This window comes from Chiloscyllium punctatum, chromosome 14 (assembly GCF_047496795.1).
Source record: "Chiloscyllium punctatum isolate Juve2018m chromosome 14, sChiPun1.3, whole genome shotgun sequence".
Taxonomy (NCBI): domain Eukaryota; kingdom Metazoa; phylum Chordata; class Chondrichthyes; order Orectolobiformes; family Hemiscylliidae; genus Chiloscyllium; species Chiloscyllium punctatum.
Window position 1 is genome coordinate 40,245,949 of NC_092752.1, and position 23,892 is coordinate 40,269,840.

At 42.8% G+C, this 23,892-nt stretch overlaps 1 protein-coding gene across 1 annotated transcript; it reads right to left on the minus strand.

Moving 5' to 3' along the window:
• Positions 1-22,510, minus strand: LOC140485744 (immunoglobulin J chain-like). Its single transcript, XM_072584224.1, has 4 exons — positions 22,361-22,510; positions 16,718-16,844; positions 15,358-15,438; positions 1-362 (listed from the first exon to the last, which is right to left on the minus strand). The coding sequence occupies exons 1-4, from the start codon at positions 22,422-22,424 to the stop codon at positions 143-145; spliced, it is 492 nt and encodes a 163-aa protein (XP_072440325.1). The 5' UTR covers positions 22,425-22,510; the 3' UTR covers positions 1-142.
• Between the last annotated feature and the right edge of the window lie 1,382 nt (positions 22,511-23,892).

Here is a 23,892-nt window from a genome sequence, read left to right on the forward strand (position 1 = left end):
TTACATGATACAGAAAGCAGTGTTTATTGTGAAGCCAGAGCTCAAGCTGTTATTTTCTGTTTGATGAAGGCAAAATGTCATTATGGCAAAGGGAGAGCTGTAAAGAAACAGGAGCAGTTATTCGTTACATCTTTAGAACAATTTATGGAGCATCTGAAAAAGAATTTGGATCTACTGTTGCATGAAGAGGCATCTCTGTAGGCTTTTGAGTCCAGCGTTCCTTGAAGTGTTTAACAGCTCCGAAGTGACGCCGATAGTCACTGCATGATTGGTCATCATGGGCATAGCATTCATCTGTGGGCGGACGTTCGGGTTTGCACTGAGGTTTATCTGGAGATTGTTGTTGACTACAATTCTTGCAGCTGCAACAAGATATTTATTAGAGATACAACTGTTATCGAATACATAGTACTGACTGTGCACTATCATTAAATGTTCAAAAAAGACCAAATACGCAGTCAATATTTTTTCGTATTAACATTCCAATTCATTTAGCATGTGCCAATACTCTTATATTAAGGAGGGGAAACATCCACGGCTAAGAGAGGAACTTAGAGATAATATAAAGTCAAAAACTAAAGCATATCCTATTACAAAGGTAAGTGAAAGGCCGGAAGAATAGGAAACTAAAAGATCAACAAAGGGATCCTAAAAAAAATGAGTAAAACAGAAGTAAATTATGATAGAAAACAAGCGCAAAATATGAAAATGGACAGCAAACACTTTTGTATATGTGTAAAAGGGAAGAGAGTAGCTAAAGTCTTTGTTGGTTCCTTGGAGGAGAAGACTGGGGAGTTAATAGTGGGGAACACAAAAGGACAAAGTAACAAAATCAATATTTTTCCTCAGTTTTCATGGTGAAGCCAACCCAATGGTAACAGGTAATACAGAGGTTATACAGAGTGAGACCTTGGAATGATCAGCCTCACTAGGGGAAATGTACTGAGCAATCTATTGCGATTGAAGGTAAACAGATTCCCAAGGCTTGCAGGTTAACATCTTACAGTCTTAAAGGAAGTGGCAGCAGACATAGTGGGTCCATTGGTGATAAAATTCCAAAATTCCCTGGATGCATGAAAGGTTCCGGTGGAGTGGAAAAGTGCTAATATAACACCTTATAGCAGAACATAGGAAACTACACACCAATTGGTCATTAGGAAATTATTAGAATCCATTGCTAACGAAGTAATAACAGCACATTTGGCAAGTCAAAATCCAATCCATTGAAGTCAGTGTGACATTATGAAGGGTAAATCATGCTTGACTAAATTGCTAGAGTTCTTCGAAGATGTAACAAGCAAAGTAGATAATGGGGATCCTGGAGATGTAGCATATTTGGATTTCCAGAAACCATTTGTTAAGGTACTGCACAAGGTAAGATCAAATGGAGTTAGGGGTAATTTATTACCTTGGAAAGAGGAATGGCTAACCAATTAAGTCAGAAGGTTAGGATAAAAGGTTATTTTCTAGTCAACAAGATGTAACTATTGAGGTACCACAGGTTTTGGTCTTTGTGCCCTTAACTGTTTATGATCTATATTAAGGACCCTGGCTGTAGGTTTGCTCGCTGAGCTGGAAGGTTCATTTTCACTAATGACTCAGATGCAGGGATAGAAGATACACTAGGCAATATTACATATGATGCTAAAATAGGTGGGAACATAAACTGCAATAAAGAAATAAGGAATTTACAAATGAATGTGAAGAGGTTAGGTCAATGGGCTTGCAGCTTGCAGCGGGGTGGGTTTCTGTAGTGTAGTGGTTGTCTCATTCGCCTGACACGCGAAAGGTCCCTGGTTCGAAACTGGGCAGAAACAGCCTGGTTCTGTACGGCAGTTTCACGGGTTGGCGTACGCTGTGCTTTCTTTGTGGGTGGCACAGTGGCTCAGTGGCTAGCACTGCTGCCTCACAGTGCCAGAGATCCGGGTTCAATTCCCACCTCAGGCGACTGACCGTGTGGAGTTTGCACATTCTCCCCGTGTCTGCGTGGGTTTCCTCCGGGTGCTCCGGTTTCCTCCCACAGTCCAAAGATGTGCAGGTTAGGTGAATTGGCCATGCTAAATTGCACATAGTGTTAGGTGAAGGGGTAAATGTAGGGGTATGGGTGGGTTGCGCTTCGGAGGATCAGTGTGGACTTGTTGGGCCAAAGGGCCTGTTTCCACACTGTAAGTAATCTAAGTCTAATCTAAGGGCCAAAACCTGTTGGATTATAACCTGGTGCTGTATGATTTTTAACTTTGTCCACCACCGGCATCTCCAAGACATAACACAGAGAGGTTTTTTTTTCAGATTCCCTACAGTGTGGAAACAGGCCCTTCGGCCCATCAAGTCCACACCGACCCTCTGAAGAGCAACCCACCCAGGCCCATTCCCCTACATTCACCCCTGACTAATGCACCTAAGATTACGGGCAATTTAGCATGGCCACTTCACCTGATCTGCACATCTTTGGAGTGTGGGAGGAAACTGGAGCACCCGGAGGAAACCCACGCAGACACGGGGAGAATGTGCAAACTCCACACAGAGAGTTGCCCGAGGCGGGAATTGAATCCGGGTCCCTGGTGCTGTGAGGCAGCCGTGCTAACCACTGAGCCACTGTGCCACCCCAAGAAAAGCTCATTTTTCATTCCCTGGCTGAGATTATCTATTTTGGTAGGAGGCAAATATTAGTTAAATGAAGAGAAACTTCAGAGTGCTTGGGGTGTCCATGTATAAGAACTACAAGAAACGAGTATGTAGGGACAGCAGATAATAAGGAAAGCAAACAGAACTTTGGCATTTCGTGCTGAAAGGAGAGAGTATTTAAGTAGAATCACAGAATTCCTACAGGCCAATCGGTCCTACATGCCCACACTGACCCTCCGAAGAGTAACCCACCCAGATCCATTCCCCTACCCTATTACTCTACATTTACCCCTGACTAATGCACATCCCTGAACACTATGGGCAATGTGGCATGGCCCATTCACCATAACCTGCACATCTTTAGGTTGTGGGAGGGAACCCACACAGACACAGGGAGAACATGCAAACTCCACACAGACAGTCGCCCAAGGCTGGAATTGAACCTGGGTCCCTGGTGCTGTGAGGCTGCAGTGCTAACCACTGAGCCACCGTGCTGCCCTATAAAGTAGGGAAATGTTGCAACAACTGTACAGGGTATTAATGAGACTGCATCTGGAATATTGTGTCCTTTTCCTTGAGGAAGGATGCAGTTATATTGGAGGCAGTTCAGAGGAGATTTGCTAGGTTGATTCCAAAGACGAGAGGGTTTGTCTTATGAAGAGAGAGTGAGCAGTTAATGCTCTCTGGAGCTTAAAGAATGTGAAGAGATGTAACAGAGGTATATAAGATGCTAAAGGGGATTGACAAAGTATGGAAAGGATGTTTCCTCATGTAGGCACTCTACATAAGAACATAAGAAATAGGAGCAGGAGTAGGCCATCTGGCTGCTTGGGCTGTTCCACGATTCAATTAGAGCTGATCTTTTCATTGACTCAGCTCCACTTACCCATCTAGAAAAAGAACAAGATCATCTAGAACAAGAGTTAATAGTTTAATAAGGTGTGGCAGATTTAAAACAGAGATCAAGGCACATTATTTCTCTCAAAGGGAGCTGGAATTCTCTACCCCAGAATTCAGTGATTGCTGGACCATTGAGTAAACTCGAGGAGGAGACAGATAGATTTTTAATTAATAATGGTGAAAATTTGGGTAGAGGAAATGTTGATGTCGAGATGAGATCAGCCATGATCGTATTGAATGGCGGAACAGGCTTGATGGGCTGAATTGCCTGCTCCTGCTCTCAGTTCTTATGTTCTTTGTTATGAATTGAGGAGGGCAATCAGGTTACTGTCATCCACATGGTCCAAGCTAGAAAGTGGCTAACTAATACCAGCTTCCCAATGACAGCCAATGACAATACTGGCAGGAAAGTGATTCGAGAGAATCTATCAACCTCTTTCCATTTGGAGAAGTGGCTGAAAATCCAACTTCCACAGCTCTTTGGGCTCTGGCCAAACTCTCTAAAAATTATTCCATTGCTTTTCAGATCTTTCATTGTTGTCCTTCAGCTGATACACGGCAGATCATGAGGGAACCCAGTTGTGATGGGGATTGAGTGCTGCTACTGCCTTTGAAGGGATCTCTGAGTGATGCAGCTGGGAACGATGAATGAATGGCACAGCAAGGACACCAAGCAAATCGAGTGAAGGAAAGGGGGAGGAGGGGGCAGGAATAACAGGTCGAAAGGAGAGTAACTGATACAGTTATAAGGTAAAATCCAGACAGCCAAAAGGAAATCATCGAGCATTGAACGTTAGCAACTGAAGGCAATGGTGACCAATGGCAGAGTGATTAAAACTAGGGATGGTCGAGGTATCAGAACTAGAGGGGTGCAGGTATATTTGCAAGTTGTAGAGCTGAAGGAGATTGCAGAGATTGGGAAAGACCAGGCCTTAAAGGAAGTCGAGAACAACAAAGAGAATTGTTGCTTATCCAGAGCCAACGCAAGCCAGCGAGCACAGTATTAATGAGTGAACAAGGTCTTAATGAGAGAAAGGTCCCAAGCAGTATAGATTTGAATGATGTTGGATGGTGTGCAGTGTAAGATCAATCAGAAGTGCATTGGAGTAGTGAAGTCTTAAAATAAAGGGATGGATAAAGATTTTTAGCAACAGCTGAGGCAAAGCAGACTGAGCTGATGTTGGAGAGCAAGGGGATAGCATCAGTGTTGGGCAGATAAGATGTCAGAAGCTCATCACAGATTCAAAGTTATGAACAGTTTTATTTAGCTTCAGAGAGGGCTAGGTTTGGAGCTAAAGAATGAAGCGTGTAGTCAGGACTGAAAAGAGCAGCTTTGGTTGCCCGGATTTGGAGGAAATATTTCCTCATTTAGCTCAGGATGTTGGACAAGCAGTTTAGTAACTTCGCAGTAGTGAAGGAGTAGAGTGAGCTGGTGGTGGGATAGAGCTGTATGTTGTCAGTGTACAAGTGAAAACTAACACTGCATAGAAGGGCAACATGCACAGAAAAGGACAGGGGCAAGGATTGATCTTTGGACAACATCAGAGGTATCAGTGTGAAAGCAGTAAGAGAAACCTCTTTAAGTGACGCTCTGGCTCTGATAACATAGGTAAGGCTGGAACCAAGCTGTTGTAATTTCATCCGGCTGTACTACAGCAGAGAGACATTGGAGGAGGGTGGTGTGGTTCATTATATCAAAGCTGCTGAGAAGTTGAGTAAGACCATAAAATGTAGGAGCAGAAGTAGGCCGTTCAGCCCCTCTGGCCCGCTCTGCCATTCAATCATGGCTGATATGTTTTTCAACCCTAATCTCCTGCCTTGTCCTGGAAACCCTTGATCCCCTCACCAATCAAGAATCTATCCATCTCTATCATAAATACACTCAAGGACTTGGCCTTCTGTGTCAATGCATTTCACAGCTTCACAAACCTCAGGCTGCAGAAATTCCTCTTCATCTCAGTTCGAAAAGATCATCCCTTCACTCTGAGGCTGTGCCCTTGGGCCCTCGTCTCTCTCACATTTGGAAACATCTTTTCCACATTCATTCTATTCAGGTCTCTCAGTAATGTTTTGAGTTTCAGTGAAATTAAGGACCCAGAGTCCTCAACCGCACTTCATATCCGGGCCCTTCCTCCCCTGGATCATTACCGTAAAACTGTGCTGGATCCTCTCCAATGCCAGACATCATTCCTTAGATCCCAGGATCCAAAACTGCTCACAATATTCCAAATGTAGTCTGACCAGAGCCTTATGCAGCTTCAGCTGTACATTTTTGCCCTTGTATTTTAACCCTCTTGGTATGAATGCCAACAGAATGCATTTGCCTTTCATCTGCTGACTGAACTTGCACGTTAACTTTAAGAGGATCCTGAACCAGGACAAATCCCTTTGTGCTTCAGATTTATAGAGCCATTCCACATGTAGAAAATAGTATATGCTTCTATTCTTCCTACCAAAGTGCACAACCTCGCTCTTTCCCACACTGTATTTCATCTGCCACTTTTCGCCCACTCTCCAAGTCTGTCCAAGTCCTCCTGCAGCCTCCCTGTTTCCTCAGCTCTCCCTGCCCATCCCCTATCCTTGTGCCATCTGCAGACATAGCAGCTATGCACTCAATTCTTACGTTCAGATCGTTAATTCATAATGTGAATAGTTGTCCCAACACTGATGACTGCGGAACGTCTCTAGTCACTGGTTGCCATTCTGAAAAGACCCCTGTTATCCCTACTTTCTGCCCTCTGCCAGGTAGCCAATCCTCTATCCAGGCCCCTTGCCTCAAAACCATGGGCTCTTCATTTATTTAGCAGCCTCCTGTGCAGAGGCTTGTCCAAGGCTTTCTGGAAATCCAAATAGAGCATGTTTCATTAGCTCACCTTTGTCTAACTTGCTCAACACCAAGACAAGAAGGGAAAGTTTACACTTGCCATTTTTACACAATATACCATTTATGATTTTGATAAGAACCGTCCTGTTAAGGTGGCTCAGGCATAAACCCGATTGGGTGGATTCAACAGGATGTTCTGGAAAAGGTGAGGATAGATTTGGAGGTGATAACATAGGTGCTACGTTCCAGTTTCAGAGGTGGTGGGTTTGGATGTGAGAAGAACACTTAATTAGGTGGATGGTCTCTCAATAGGCATCAGGTTGTGCAACACTGATGGACTGGACCTGGAATAGGATGATTGCAGCTGAGAACCACCCTCTCGCCCTTGTTTCTGACTCTCTCCCTGATTCCCTACCCCAGAAACCACTCCCAAACCTTTCCCTTTGGGATCTTCCATCCTGGGAGTCCAGGAGCTATTTTTTTCTGGTACCAGCTACTGCCTCTGCTGAGTTGTCACTGAGTTCTGGAGTTGGCGGGCTCTGATTGGTCGGCTCCTCCAGTCAGGTGGGACTTCCTGATTCTGGCATAAAGCTTAATGGCAGCCAATCAGCTGCCTGCTTTCTGAAAAAAAAACCATCAGCCTTTGTCACCTTAGTAAGTTATGATCTCCCTCTCGGAAGCACTCCCAGTTTTTAATCTAGTCCAAAAGTACAAACACTTCAGCAAGTGTTCAGGAATTATAGAGCTAACAGGGAGATAAGGTAATCGTTTGGAATGGTGGAGACGCAAAAAGATTGAATTTTTTGGTGAGGGTGGTGATAGGGCGGCACAGTGGCTCAGTGGTTAGCTCTGCTGCCTCACAGCACCAGGGATCTGGGTTCAATTTCAACCTCAGGTGACTGTCTGTGTGGAGTTTGCACATTCTCCCCGTGTCTGCGTGGGTTTCCTCCGGGTGCTCCGGTTTCCTCCCACAGTCCAAAGATGTGCAGGTCAGGTGAATTAGCCATGCTAAATTGCCCGTAGTGTTAGGTGCATTAGTCAGAGGGAAATGGAACTGGGTGGGTTACTCTTCAGAGGGTCGGTGTGGACTTGTTGGGCCGAAGGGCCTGTTTCCACACTGTAGGGAATCTAATCTAATGATGGAGGGTAAAAAGGAGGAACATATAGTACCTGAAGACAGAGAACAGTTAATAAGGACCAAGAGTCATCAGTTTATGAGAATAGGATTGAGGGAACCAGGAGTGGTCTCTTGGCTATAAAAAGTAAAAACTACCAGAAAATAAACATTACATAGCAAATTAGTGATCAAAGTATTGCCATATTGTGTACAAAAGTCAACCAATCACACATGTGCAATCCTTTAGTGTCTGTATTCCATGTACCATTATGTCTTAAAGCCTCCATGCAGTACTAATAGAAGTAACTAGTCTAGTACTATCTAGTCGAAGTTGACAGCCCAACCTTTTGCACAGCAGCAAGAGTATTAGTTGTCACAGATAGATGCTGCATCAGGCTCAGGTCGCCAAGTGTGTGAATAGAATGAGCCATCACTGCCACGCTGGAAAGGATGGCCTCAGAAATCTGTGCAGGACCCTGCAGTTTGCTGGTGTCTGACTCCATGCTCCTTTCAAGGAGGTTTCTTAAATCACCAAATGTTTCGTCGGTCATTCCCAGCAACATTCTCCAACTGAAAGCTCATCTCTTCAGCAGGGCACCTGAGTGCCCTGTCCCTCTGCAGAGCTGCCATCTGTGTTCCCTTTGCCCCCTCACCCACTTACCCCTGGTGTCTCACAACATGCAGTTCCCGCCTCAGGGGTGCTTTCCTCGAAAGGATGTTCTCGGTCACTATCTGAGCTGCGAGTGTGAAATACTGATGCTATGCCTTCACCAGCATTTCTTTCTTGCTCTTTGTCCACCGTCTGCCTTGGTCACATTTTTTGAGTATCAGAGAGAAGAAAAGCAGAAGAGTGAAGTCATAGTCTGGGAGTAAGTAACAGCTACGTCTGGCAGGTTGTCACACAGAAGAAATTGTAGATCGAGGGGCCAGTGAGAAGTATTCAGTGAGGATACTTTCATCTTCAGTGCTTTCAACTCATCCTCTCTCCAGGGTTGTTGCTATGAAGCAGTCAGCTATCACCTCCACGAGAATGAAAACTTGCAGATTTCCATGCTCCTTTCCAGTTAGCTCCTGGTACCTCTGGTTTCACTCCATCTTGTCCTGCTAGAGAGAGGAAGAGTGTTTGTGAGTGTGGTGCAGTTTATTTGGTTGATGTGGTTGTCATGCTTGAACAGTTGGCAGTTTGTGCGAGTTGTGAGATGTATACCTGAGGCTTGCTGCAGTGTTAAATGTATGAGAGTGTGGCACAGTGTATGAATGTCAGGATTGAGCCCTCAATTACAAAGACTGTGTTGGTGGTGTGACAGACCAAACATTATTTGACACAAGTGTGCAGTTCACAGGATAAGTCATTTGAAAATGCATGCATTGACATTGACCGCTTGTGTGAAATTTTGTGGTATTGCATCCATGTCCCTGAAAATGACTATTTAACATTGATCCATGCCCACCTGTTCCCACTTCCTTCTGAGTACAATAGAACTTTGGTTACCCGAACATTAATTATCTGAATTTTGGATTGTCCTAACAAGATCTCAAGGTTGTAAAAATGGCATTAGACAACTCAGCATTCAATTATCAGTTTAAACTGCATTATGGTGTGCACTGCTGGATAACCGAGCAATAGTGGGATAACCTAGAAATGAATAGGATAACTGGCATTAAAATTACTGCTTGTTTCCAGTTACTCAAACGATCAATGATCTGAACAAAATACTCCAAACCCATCTCGTTCAGAGGGTCTACTGTATGTGTCTGGAGGGCACTGTAGGCTAGCGTTAAAAACTGCAGGCTAGCTTTAAGAACTGCAGCCTAGCTTTAAACACTGCAGGCTAACATTAAATACTGGATTAGTAGTGCTGGAAGAGCACAGCAGTTCAGGCAGCATCCAACGAGCAACGAAATCAACGTTTCAGGCAAAAGCCCTTCATCAGGAATAAAGGCAGTGAGCCTGAAGCATGGAGAGATAAGCTAGAGGAGGGTGGGGGTGGGGAGAGAGTAGCATAGAGTACAATGGGTGAGTGGGGGAGGGGATGAAGGTGATAGGTCGGGGAGGAGAGGGTGGAGTGGATAGGTGGAAAAGGAGATAGGCAGGTTCGACAAGTCCGGACAAGTCAAGGAGACAGTGCTGAGCTGGAAGTTTGAAACTAGGATGAGGTGGGGGAAGGGGAAATGAGGAAGCTGTTGAAGTCCACATTGATGCCCTGGGGTTGAAGTGTTCCGAGGCGGAAGATGAGGCGTTCTTCCTCCAGGCATCTGGTGGTGAGGGAGCGGTGGTGAAGGAGGCCCAGGACCTCCATGTCCTCGGCAGAGTGGGAAGGGGAGTTGAAATGTTGGGCCACGGGTTGGTGTGGTTGATTGGTGCGGGTGTCTCGGAGATGTTCCCTAAAGCGCTCTGCTAGGAGGCGCCCAGTCTCCCCAATGTAGAGGAGACCACATCGGGAGCAACGAATACAATAAATGATATTGGTGGATGTGCAGGTGAAACTTTGATGGATGTGGAAGGCTCCTTTAGGGCCTTGGATAGAGGTGAGGGAGGAAGTGTGGGCACAGGTTTTACAGTTCCTGCGGTGGCAGGGGAAAGTGCCAGAATGGGAGGGTGGGTCGTAGGGGGGTGTGCTGCAGACTGGCTTTAAACACTGCAGGCTAGCTTTAAACACTGCAGACTAGCGTTAAACACTGCAAGCTAGCTTTAAACACTGCAGGCTAGTGTTAAACACTGCAGGCTAGCTTTAAACACTGCAGGCTAGTGTTAAACACTGCAGACTAGCATTTAAACACTGCAGACTAGTGTTAAACACTGCAGGCTAGTGTTAAACACTGCAGGCTTACTTTAAACACTGCAGACTAGCATTTAAACACTGCAGACTAGTGTTAAACACTGCAGGCTGGTGTTAAACACTGCAGGTTAGCTTTAAACACTGCAGGCTAGTGTTAAACACTGCAGGCTAGCTTTAAACACTGCAGGCTGGTGTTAAACACTGCAGGCTGGTGTTAAGCACTGCAGACTCGCATTAAACACTGCAGGCTTGTGTTAAACACTGCAAACTAGCTTTAAACACTGCAGACTTGTGTTAAACACTGCAGGCTGGTGTTAAGCACTGCAGGCTAGCTTTAAACACTGCAGGCTAGCTTTAAACACTGCAGACTAGCTTTTAACACTTCAGGCTGGTGTTAAACACTGAAGGCTGGTGTTAAGCACTGCAGGCTAGCGTTAAACACTGCAGGCTAGCGTTAAACACTGCAGGCTGGTGTTAAACACTGCACACTAGCGTTAAACACTGCAGGCTAGCTTTAAGCACTGCAGGCTAGCGTTAAACACTGCAGGCTGGTGTTAAGCACTGCAGGCTAGCTTTAAACACTGCAGGCTAGTTTTAAACACTGCAGGCTAGCTTTAAACACTGCAGGCTAGCTTTAAACACTGCAGGCTGGTGTTAAACACTGCAGGCTAGCTTTAAACACTGCAGGTTAGCGTTAAACACTGCAGGCTGGTGTGAAACACTGCAGGCTAGCTTTAAACACTGCAGGTTAGCGTTAAACACTGCAGGCTGGTGTGAAACACTGCAGGTTAGTGTTAAACACTGCAGGCTGGTGTGAAACACTGCAGGCTGGTGTGAAACACTGCAGGTTAGTGTTAAACACTGCAGGCTAGCTTTAAACACTGCAGGCTGGTGTTAAACACTGCAGGCTGGTGTTAAGCACTGCAGACTAGCGTTAAACACTGCAGGCTAGCGTTAAACACTGCAGGCTGGCGTTAAACACTGCAGGCTGGTGTTAAACACTGCAGGCTGGTGTTAAGCACTGCAGACTCGCATTAAACACTGCAGGCTTGTGTTAAACACTGCAAACTAGCTTTAAACACTGCAGACTTGTGTTAAACACTGCAGGCTGGTGTTAAGCACTGCAGGCTAGCTTTAAACACTGCAGGCTAGCTTTAAACACTGCAGACTAGCTTTTAACACTTCAGGCTGGTGTTAAACACTGAAGGCTGGTGTTAAGCACTGCAGACTATCGTTAAACACTGCAGGCTAGCGTTAAACACTGCAGGCTGGTGTTAAACACTGCACACTAGCGTTAAACACTGCAGGCTAGCTTTAAGCACTGCAGGCTAGCGTTAAACACTGCAGGCTGGTGTTAAGCACTGCAGGCTAGCTTTAAACACTGCAGGCTAGTTTTAAACACTGCAGGCTAGCTTTAAACACTGCAGACTAGCGTTAAACACTGCAGGCTAGCTTTAAACACTGCAGGCTGGTGTTAAACACTGCAGCGTTAAACACTGCAGGCTGGTGTTAAACACTGCACACTAGCGTTAAACACTGCAGGCTAGCTTTAAGCACTGCAGGCTAGCGTTAAACACTGCAGGCTGGTGTTAAGCACTGCAGGCTAGCTTTAAACACTGCAGGCTAGTTTTAAACACTGTAGGCTAGCTTTAAACACTGCAGACTAGCGTTAAACACTGCAGGCTAGCTTTAAACACTGCAGGCTGGTGTTAAACACTGCAGGCTAGCTTTAAACACTGCAGACTAGCGTTAAACACTGCAGGCTGGTGTGAAACACTGCAGGTTAGTGTTAAACACTGCAGGCTGGTGTGAAACACTGCAGGCTGGTGTGAAACACTGCAGGTTAGTGTTAAACACTGCAGGCTAGCTTTAAACACTGCAGGCTGGTGTTAAACACTGCAGGCTGGTGTTAAGCACTGCAGACTAGCGTTAAACACTGCAGGCTAGCGTTAAACACTGCAGGCTGGTGTTAAACACTGCAGGCTAGCTTTAAACACTGCAGGCTGGTGTTAAACACTGCAGGCTGGTGTTAAACACTGCAGGCTAGCTTTAAACACTGCAGGTTAGCGTTAAACACTGCAGGCTGGTGTGAAACACTGCAGGTTAGTGTTAAACACTGCAGGCTAGCTTTAAACACTGCAGACTAGCTTTTAACACTGCAGGCTGGTGTTAAACACTGCAGGCTGGTGTTAAGCACTGCAGACTAGTGTTAAACACCGCAGGCTGGTGTTAAACACTGCAGACTAGCGTTAAACACTGCAGGCTAGCGTTAAACACTGCAGGCTGGTGTTAAACACTGCAGACTAGCGTTAAACACTGCAGGCTAGCTTTAAACACTGCAGGCTAGGTTTAAACACTGCAGGCTGGTGTTAAGCACTGCAGGCTAGCGTTAAACACTGCAGGCTAGCTTTAAACACTGCAGGCTAGCTTTAAACACTGCAGACTAGCGTTAAACACTGCAGGCTAGCTTTAAACACAGCAAGCTGGTGTTAAACACTGCAGGCTAGCTTTAAACACTGCAGGTTAGCGTTAAACACTGCAGGCTGGTGTGAAACACTGCAGGTTAGTGTTAAACACTGCAGGCTGGTGTTAAACACTGCAGGTTAGCGTTAAACACTGCCGGCTAGCTTTAAACACTGAAGGCTAGCTTTAAACACTGCAGGTTAGCTTTAAACACTACAGGCTCGCTTTAAACATTTCAGTCTAGTGTTCAACACTGCAGGCTAGCATTTAAACACTGCAGGCTAGTGTGAAACACTGCAGGCTAGTGTTAAACACTGCAGACTAGTGTTAAACACTGCAGGCTAGCATTTAAACACTGCAGACTAGCGTTAAACACTGCAGGCTAGCGTTAAACACTGCAGGCTAGCGTTAAACACTGCAGGTTACCTTTAAAAACTGCAGGCTAGCTTTAAACACTGCAGGCTAGCGTTAAACACTGCAGACTAGTGTTAAACACTGCAGGCTAGCTTTAAACACTGCAGGCTAGTGTTAAACACTGCAGGCTAGCATTTAAACACTGCAGGCTAGCGTTAAACACTGCAGGCTAGCATTAAACACTGCAGACTAGCGTTAAACACTGCAGGCTAGCTTTAAACACTGCAGGCTAGTGTTAAACACTGCAGGCTGGTGTTAAACACTTCAGACTAGCGTTAAACACTGCAGGTTAGCTTTAAACACTACAGGCTCGCTTTAATCATTTCAGTCTAGTGTTCAACACTGCAGGCTAGCATTTAAACACTGCAGGTTAGTGTTAAACACTGCAGACTAGTGTTAAACACTGCAGGCTAGCGTTAAACACTGCAGGCTAGCGTTAAACACTGCAGGTTACCTTTAAACACTGCAGACTAATGTTAAACACTGCAGACTAGTGTTAAACACTGCAGGCTAGCATTTAAACATTGCAGGTTAATGTTAAACACTGCAGGCTAGCATTTAAACACTGCAGGTTAGTGTTAAACACTGCAGGCTAGTGTTAAACACTGCAGGCTCGCTTTAAACACTACAGGGAAAGATTTAAACATTGCAGACTAGCGTTATACACTGCAGACTAGCTTTAAACACTGCAGACTAGCATTAAACACTGCAGACTAACGTTAAACACTGCAGACTAGCTTTAAACACTGCAGACTAGTGTTAAACACTGCAGGGTAGATTTATACACTGCAGACTAGCTTTAAACACTGCAGACTTGCTTTAAGCACTGCAGGGTAGATTTAAACACTGCAGGCTGGTGTTAAACACTGTAGACTAGCGTTAAATACAGCAGGCTAGTTTTAAACACTGCAAGCTAGCTTTAGGCACTGCAGACTAGCGTTAAACACTGCAGGCCCACTTTAAGCACTGCAGGCTAGCTTTAAGTGGTGTCAGCTTCTCATGTTATTTCCCTTTCTAATGCATCTGATCAATCCATAACATGATAAGCTGGCATGATAATAATGAAACCATTGAACTCGCCAGGCAGTGCAACTTTGATCTGCTACATTGCAATTGACAGGCGTGGGTTCCTCACGCAATCTGATTCCCTCTGGTTGCTCCAGAATGTAGTATCCCTAATGTACTACTCCACCTATAATCGATGCAGTTTTAATTTCTCACTGAACAATCTTGACAAGCTGGGAAAGCCATGATACAATCATACAGCTGCAGGCAGTCGATCTTCAGTCAATAGCTCTGTGGCGGCTGTCAGACACTTGTTGTCTCCCACTTTCTCCCCTGGAATTCTTTTTGAAGTTGCACAGTGGCTGACCTCTTATTTATTATTTCCCAGGTTTCCCAAGTGCTTTTCTTTCTCATTTTCTCCAACGCTTCCATTTTTCAGGCTTTTAAAAGTGAATTTCTTCTGAAAAGTAAAGTCGCTGAAAGTGTCCCAATCCCAGCAGGTGAACAGGATTTCTGCCCCACCTTCAGCAAAGCTGCATCAATCCAGTTACAGTAAAAGCAGGTTTGAGGAGAATCCTGGCATTTTTGTCACCATTACTTCCTCATGTTTCAACCCTATTTCTCCTCTTCAATATTATCAGCTTGGCCCTCCATTAAACCAACATCCGAATATAGTAAATCATGGGCCGAATGGCCTGTGCTATATGAACTTATCACACTCTTTTGAAGTGTTGTCAAATTTCTTCGCCTGGCTCAGTACTTTTTTCTATAACTTTGAAAGTTAAGCTTCTTCAAGGACATGTGCAGTAGTTACTTTTGCTCCTGAGGCATTTGATTCCAGTGCCTTTGTTCAGATCTTAAAACCTTTGTGTGGAGAAATTTCTTCTGATTTCCTCTCTAGTTCTTTCGCAAATGGTTTGAAATCTATGATTTTCGGTTGCACTCTCTGATCAAGGCAGATTCTCTCTATAGGTTCTGTCAAAATACCTTTTCTTTTTGTTTACATTTCATCTCTCCCTAACCTTCCACGAAAAATACCTCATTAGAGGAATCATACAGTTATTTCTGAATGGTCTGACCTATTTGAAACTGGCAAAATTACTCCAAATAGCTATTGGTAGATTTTTGTACACAATATGCATAATGTACAGCAAAGTCTGAATTGTTATGATGATCTCAAGTCCATACAATCACACATTGCAAAAGTCACAAAAAAGAAGCAATCATACAAATCTGAAATCTTGTAGACAAAATGGGTCCGAAGGGGGGATGTTGGATCTGAAATGTTCTGTCTGCTTCTCAAAGGAACTCTGCAATGAAACAGCAATTAACATTCACTAAAGATTACCAGAAACTTTCAGTATATACTCCGAGAACACTAAAGTGTGAACATCTTTGTTTGCTGATGAGATTTTATGCCGGCATTTATTAAAATCAATCTTTCAACATTTCTTAACAGTGAAACACTGAAACAGAGAGGGGGCTGGATAACTAATAAAATAAAAGGTTAATTACAATTATATTACGTTCAAGTAATTTCACATTTCTCAATGAGGCAAGTGTGTAGTGTAACTCAAACTGAACCAAAATCAGTTTGGGCTTTTTCTTTCTGGCAAAGACTACGAAGGTAGTTTCAAACCAACTGGATGACACATCACACAATTGAAACTGATTGACTGTGTAATTCTATGACTCAAAACAGGCATTATTATATTAAAGAAAATTATTATACTTTGAATAACGTATTGAGGGAAAGAACTCTGTGCTGTCATAGGATGGATCAAACAGAGATACACTGAATAGCTATCAACTGCCAGCAGAAGGTATTTCCATGGTCTGGTATGTCTTAGAGTCACTACACCTTCCACACAGTGCTCATGTAGCACCTGGACAATCATTAAATCAGCAAAGGCAACTGCGTACTTGCTTTTTATAGAAAAATTGAATCCTTGCAATGTGGAAAGTGGCCTTTCAGCCCATCTCGTCCACACTAATCCTTTAAAGAGCATCCCCTCCCCACCAGCCCCCTACCCTATCCCCATATTTCAACTATCTAGCCTGCACACTACAGATATTTTACCATCACCAATCCACCTAAACTGCATATCTTTGGAATGTGGGAGGAAACTGGAGTAAACGCGCACAGAAACAGGGAGAATGTGCAAACTCCACCTAGATAGGAACCCGAGGGTGGAATCCAACCGAGGTCCCTCGTGCTGTGAGGTCACTGGTGCTTACCACTTAACCACTTAACCACCAGCCGCTCTATGTTCCAGTTTTTCCAACTGGAACTTTTTAATCAGGCAGTAGGATCGCCCAGGAATTTTAACTTTATTTTTCTATGACTAGAAGTAGAAATATAGGAGTAAATTTGACAGGTTTGTTTTGGTCTGCACATGGAAGGTTTGTGTGAAACAGGCTGGTGGGATAGTTTGTGTCCAATTTCCTATGTCCCTGACGGGAGACGCATTCTCTTCCTGGCATCCAATCTGACTGATGCATACTTCCTACAATCAGTTCCTAATAGTATGTGTTTGCACTTTTTTGACTGTATGGTGAATATAATCACAAATCAACAATAACACTTACATAATTTTTATATCTCTCGCCAGTTGTTCCACCTTTTCACCGTTAGGCAGTTCAGTGATAATCATCTTGGACGACACCTCCAAAAGCTTACATTTCGACGAAACTAGAAGATTCCTTTCTGAATTAGCTGTAATGATAGAGATGGTTACAAACTCTCTAAATCTGAAGTACTAATCATTAAAAATGAGGAACTAGTGTTTCCTGTATTGGCAGCCCAGATGTAAGTTCAGTCAGATGTTCATCGCCAAAAGCTGCAAATATTAATTTGTGAAAATCAGATAGCTCTGGGTTAGCAAATGCACATCACAAACCCCTCGTTATCCACGTGAATCGGGAAGGAATACAACTATTTAATAGCTGCTGGTCTGGGGATAATATCATCAATGCACCAACAAAAGGGTCAGAGAGGAAAAGCAGCTGACCAGTGCTCTGCAAATACCAAACCCCCTTGGTTTTATCAGCATCTGATAACAGGGAATTTGCTTTCGTTGAAGTTGCTGTGGTTCTGGAGTTACCTCACATTATCATCGTGTTACAGGAGAAAAAATATACCAAGCTACATGAGAGTAAAATTATAAACTTGTAACTAACTGATTTATCATTAAATTATTGTGTCCTTCACAATCAAGAAAACTGCAGTGTTGCTTAAGAAGAAGGTTAAAGCCTTAAGAACCAAGGAAGAAGTGAAATATTGGGCTTGCTATTAGCAGCAGCATTTTGAAAGGATGCAATGTAAATTCACGAGGATGTTGTTCGGTTTGAGGAAATACAAATTGTATAAAAGGAACACTTTGATTTTGCCACCTCGTTCTAAAGTGGGTGACATCACTATCGCTCAGTTTGAACTCCATAAGCTTTGTCTACTCATCAATGTCCCTTTTGAACTTCCTATTGCCATCGATGTAACGTGCTGTCTAACTTTCCGTAAACATTTTTTTTAACTCCTTATTTTTTCATCTAAGTTCCTTCTTTATCTGAAATAAGTAATGTTTTGGCTTCAAAATAAGCCCTAATTGAGAACCCTGGGCTATACCATTTGTTACATCCATTTAGAGAATTTTTTTTAATCGCTACTCACTATGAACAACAAGTACACATTTATATGATATTTTATTTCAGTTCTAAAAATGTGCAATTTTCCTCATAATTTCTTCCAGATAGACTAATCAGATGTTTTCTGGAAATTTAACTAAACCATCTCCACGAGTATCCTTCTAACCAGCACGTAGGCTTGCAATGTTCTCAAAAAATAATTAGCTGCTTTGTTCAATATAGCTTACAATTTATTATTGTTCCCCAGTGGCAGGTTTGGTGGTGGGGTTATTTAATCAGGCTGGCAGATCGAGATCACATCACCTTCCCACTTCAACTATGATTATGTCTGCAGCAGGGGGCGCTGTGAACAGTCTTTCCACCTTGTCACCAATTAAGGCCCTTCAGGAGGCAAATAATAGAACATAGAACATAGAAGAATACAGCGCAGTACAGGCCCTTCGGCCCTCGATGTTGCGCCGATCAAAGCCCACCTAACCTACACTAACCCACTATCCTCCATATACCTATCCAATGCCCGCTTAATGCTCCATTGAAGAACCTCATTGCACTGCTCCTGGTATGAACCCAGCACTGCGCTGACCAGACGGAGAGTACATCAAGCTGCCATTGAGGGAAATGGTGTGGAAGTCCTTTGTTTAAAGGAACTCAGTGCTATCAAGGGATTTAGCAGCAGGAAGCTTCTCCGCAGCCAGCAATTCTCTTTGAAGAAACAACATAAATTTATTTTCAAGAACCGATACTTATTTATTCCACAATAAAAGAAAATAAAACGTAGCTTCTCTAAATATGAACTAAAAACAGAAAGTGCTGGAAATACTCAGTAGCTATAGCAACATCTGTTAGAGAGAAACAGAATTAATGTTTCGAGTCGAATACTACCGTTCTTCAGAACTTTCTTATACTTTCTTATGCTCTGGACTTTCATGCTTTGGATTTACTGAATTGTATTTGTTTCCTTAACCTTAGAGAGACAACTTTGTTTTTTTTTACAGTTTTTTTATATGTAGCTTTAAAATCCAGTATTTTAGCTTTGTGCGTTTCACTATAAACTTGTTTTTTTTAAGTATAATTCTGTGCATTTAAACCATTTTACTTATTTTATTATCATTTCCTGATTTCTTCACAAACCTTGATGGGGATTTTGTTGAAAGCCTTTTTTTAAAAATGCTTTCATTTCGGTAAATTTGTATTAACTTTTCACTTCATCATCCTCATTTTAATTGCGACTTGTTAGAAATATTAGTTTGAATAGTTAATCATGAACATTGTGCTTTTATATCTGGAAGTGCTCTTAAACTCAACTGAGTTTTTTTTATTCCATCACCAAATCACCCATGGCATTTTTTAATCTATTAACTACCACCAGTAAGTCACTCATGTGTAAAAATAATTCTATATTTTATCATTAAAATATCTCATCTGTGTAAAAAGAATTAATTCCTGAGCATGTACCTTACTCACGACAACTAGTTATAAAGGCAATTGACTTGCATGGATTGTAAGGAATTATGTTTTGGTCATATTTCTGTTGTCTTACCCTCCCATGTTTTGAGCAAGCCACATAATCATGGTTGATCTTTGAGAATAGAATAGACATTTATTGTCACATGTACTTTTACAGTGAAAAGTTTTACAAGTCATCACACCATCAATGACAGAAGTAAACTTAAGGCAAAGTTCATCGCAGTTCAATTGATGACTCCTGGGTCGGAGGGAAAGCCAATTAAGGAATAATGGAATAGAGACGCTGAAGAGAGACCTGGGATGAGATTGCTGGGCCACGGGAATACAGAGGAGGAAACCACCATCACAGAAGACCATGGGGCCGAGACCATCCCTCTCGTATGAGACCGCCTGCCGGGCTGCTGGAATAGCTGGTCACTGAAGCAAAGGAAACCTTCGCGCTGGAATAAGACTGCACATCTGATCTTCTGCAAAGGCTCCATTTTTTTACCACAATCTTCATGTCTTATCAATCCTGAAGAGATTAAAAATCTATCCCAGCCTTGAATATACCCAATAGTTCCAAACATTCACCACTCTCTGCATTTAGAGATTTCTCCTTATCTAAATCCAAAATGATTGATCCTTTATCTTGAAACCGTATCCTGTGTTCAGGAGTACCCAACCAAGGGACATAAAAATGCCAATGTGTACTTAGTCAAGACCCTTCAAATGCTCTTTCAAAGTCTTGTATGCCTCAATGACATCTCCTCTGCTTCTTTCAGAGATAGGCTTAAATGTACACTGCCTCTCTGACTAATGCACCTAACACTACGGGCAATTTAGCATGGTCAATTCACCTGACCTGCACATCTTTGGACTGTGGGAGGAAACCGGAGCACCCAGAGGAAACCCACACAGACACGGGGAGAATGTGCAAACTCCACACAGACAGCTCTTCTCAGAAATCCTCACATCCCAAGAATCAAACTTTGTTGCATTGCCTTCAGGGCAAGTATATTCTTCCTGTGATTTTGAGACCAAAATGGCAAATGGTGTTCTCCAGATGTGCTCTGACCAAAGTCCGAAGAAATTATAACATGATTTTGTTATTCCTGTACTCCAATCCCATCTTGATAGATGTCAAGAGTGTGGTGCTGGAAAAGCACAGCTAGTCAGGCAGCATCTGAGGAGCAGGAAAACCGATGTTTCAGGCATAAGCCCTTTGAGCCCGAAACGTCGATTCTCCTCCTCCTCGGATGCTGCCTGACTTGCTGTGCTTTTCCAGCTCTGATCTCCAGCATCTGCAGTCTTCACTTCCAAACGTGTTGATAGCTGCCAGAATGCCATTTGTCTTCCTAATTACTTGCTGTTCCTGCGTGCTAATTTTGTGTTTTATGCACAAGTGTACCCAGGTCTCTCAAGAGCAACGTTTAAAAGTTTTTTGCTGAAGTTAAAAGAAAATGTTTTTCCACTTTCAAGGTGCTCTCCACCCAACATCTTGTGCACTCATTAAACCCTGTCCATATCTCTTACATTAAACCCTGTCCATATCTCTTACATTAAACCCTGTCCATATCTCTTACATTAAACCCTGTCCATATCTCTTACATTAAACCCTGTCTTTATCTCTTACTTTAAACCCTGTTTATATTGCTTTGCAGCATCCATTATCTGTTTTGGGCTTTCCCAGACCACTGCCTTTTCTAGCCTGCCTTGAGAACACAAAGAAAGTGAATGACAAGACTATTGGATAAAGTTAAAGTAAAAAGTATCCTGTATGCTGATGAACTTTGCAGATTTGTCTGAGCCTACAAAAGAGATGGATGAATTTGATCACATTTGGCACATTTTGGAACTTAGGTGATTATAAACTACAATAGTTCATCAGGAGCTGTATCTTCTCTAGTTTTAAACTTTATCCAAGGCTTGGATGTACAACTGAATTAGACTATTCAGGACCTGATCTGATCATCCTTCTGGTAATTTTGTGTGATAATCAAGTGGAGGCAACTGCCAGCCAATGTACTGACTTGTTAATGTACTGATGGAGACATTAGATGTATGTTAAACAGTTAAACATTCTTATATGAGCTGATCTGTCCAAAACATGTACTGAGCAAGCTCTCAAAAAGAAACAGCAAGTTGGAGAGTATGTGAACCTGACTAAAGAAGTATACAAATTAATAAATAAAGTTACTAGTTTGTGCAATGTGTTGATGGAAGCAGTCTCTTCACATTGCAATCTTTAACTTCAGTAACTGGAGACATCCAGCAGAAGCTAAGTGCGAACCCAAAAGAGAGAGACTATCACGGAAAAACTGTACAAGCTCAGGACTACTTCTTTCATAATCCTTGTGGGTCTAACTCTAACATACACTCCTTCATTAAGAGAGTTTTAAAATAATTTCAGAACATGCTTTTTGGTGTGACCTACAATATTGTACAAAGAGGTTCCCACTGTCATTTTCTTCTGTTGAACAGAAGTATTCTGCACTAGTTTATGCTCACAGCAGAAAAACAAATTTTTATGAAATTATTCAAAGATGAGCTGGGAGGTTTTCGCAGTGAGAAGATTAATATGTAACATTAATATTAACTAATATCTTTGAAACAGCTCAGATATTAAAAGAATAGCTTCTACTGAAATGATTGTCCTTTTTTCTATTTTGAGATGCACAACGATGTATAGTCACAGGAGCTTCTGCTTAATCTACACTTACTGAGTTGTGATGAAAAACTAAAATTATTTTAACAACTGGGCCAACAGATACATTTGACATGTATGTTTAGACATGGTAGAAATAGCTGTCAGGTAAATTAACAATTTTTCCTTGGTGTTGTCTGCATCTTAATTACATATAAAGGGGTCATTTTCTTTTTGCTTTCAAGAAAACGGTCATTTGATGTGATGCACCACATCGATGTTCATAGTCATTGAAAATTTAATCTGTACTGTTTATGGTGATGAGCTTTGACAAATTCCTGTACAAGTATCCTTACGGCCCAAAGGTATCTTTACGGCTCAAAGATGCTGGGTGTAATTATCATATAGAAGGCTGTCTTCCTGTATCTCTGAGCTAACAAAACAGGAAGTATTTGCTCATCATAATGCCATAATTATAATGATAGTTAAGACCTTACCTGCCGAAAGAGCTGTGTAAAATAGAATTGTTGCAAGTATCCTCAGCATATCCTTATTGTTCATCACGGGACTGTGGACTGCAATGACCTTCCTTGACAGTGGCAGCTGCTCAATTGGCCTCAACAGTAGCTTAAGCAAAATGAAAGAGCAGACTGCTTTTGCCTGCCTTATGAGTTTGTTTCCTTTAATAACTCTGAGCTAGTTTCTGTTCCATTTTAAGAAGTGGCTTCATTGTAGAAACAAGATGCCAGCTAACCTGTTTTTGATTGTGGACATTTTAAAAAACAAAATCCAGTATCATCCTCTCAAGTCTATTTTGTACCTTCATATCTATTTTATAAGATGGAGACCAGGAATGTGCACAGGATTCAGTTAAGTGAGACTTAAATAAGCTTAATATAACTTCTCTGCTTCTCAATTTGAACCCTCAATAAGTGAACTAATCAGAGAGATAACTTACTAATGATTACTAATGAGATAGATAAAGGAAACTCCATGGACCCCTACAAGGTTCTCATTGAGGATCAACAAAGAAAGGACAACAGGCAAAAATGAAAGTATGTGAAACTGGAGGCAGCCTATTAATATGGAATTAGTTCAAAGCTGTGAGGTAGAACTGTGGAGAATGGGAAAGCTGCCTATAGATTGTCAGCAATGGTGCAATGGATCACACTCTTGCCTCTGTGATGGGAAGGTCCTTGGTTCAAGAACCATTTTAAAGGCTTGAGCAGGTAGCCCAGCTAATGTTCCAGTGCAGAGGCAGAGAGGTGCTCTGCTGTGCTGTGGGAGGTACCATCCTTCAGATAGACATTAAACCGAGCTCCTATCTGCCCTTTTGTATGCATATAAAAATTTGCTATGGCAGAAAGGATAGAACTTTCCCTAATGCCCTGCCTCTATCTGCTACTCAGCCAAGAGATTATGACCATATGCCTGCTTGTAGATCTCAGTATGTACAAATTGCTGGTGTGTTTCCTATATTATTTTAGTGACTACACTTCCAAGATTGTTTAGATTAGATTCCCTGCAGTGTGGAAACAGGCCCTTTGGCCCAGCCAGTCCACACCAATCCCCCAAAAAATAACCCACCCAGACCCACTTCCCTCTGAAAGGTGCACTTATGGGCAACTCAGCATGGCCAATTCACCTGACCTGCACATCTTTGGACTGTGGGAAGAAACACAGACAGACCCAAGGAGAAAGTGCAAACTCTACACAGACAGTCACCGAATCGAACCTGAGACCTGGTGCTGTGAGGCAGCAGTCCTAACCACTGAACCACTGTGCTGCCCTGTTTAATTGGCTGCAATCTGCTTTGGGCTGTTGAGAGTTCATTGTGTTATATTAATGAAAACCTTTTCCTTCCTGCTTTCTTCAGAATGTGGTCAGTGCAGTCCCAAACAATTTGTACTGAGTCTTACTTTTTCAATTCCTGCAGCGAGAGTGGTCCTTGCTAAGCAGATTGAGGATCAATGAGGCTCTCTGTACACCCAGCTCCCACCGTGGGGCCTTCCCTTTATGCATTTGGAAA

Coding starts and splice junctions, on each gene's coding strand:
- LOC140485744 (XM_072584224.1), bottom strand. CDS start 22,424: ATGAACAATAAGGATATGCTGAGGATACTTGCAACAATTCTATTTTAC. Junction 15,439..16,717: donor GCGAGAGATATAAAAATTAT/GTAAGTGTTATT, acceptor GTTTCATTGCAG/AGTTCCTTTGAGAAGCAGAC. Junction 363..15,357: donor GTCTACAAGATTTCAGATTT/GTATGATTGCTT, acceptor ATCTTGTTGCAG/CTGCAAGAATTGTAGTCAAC.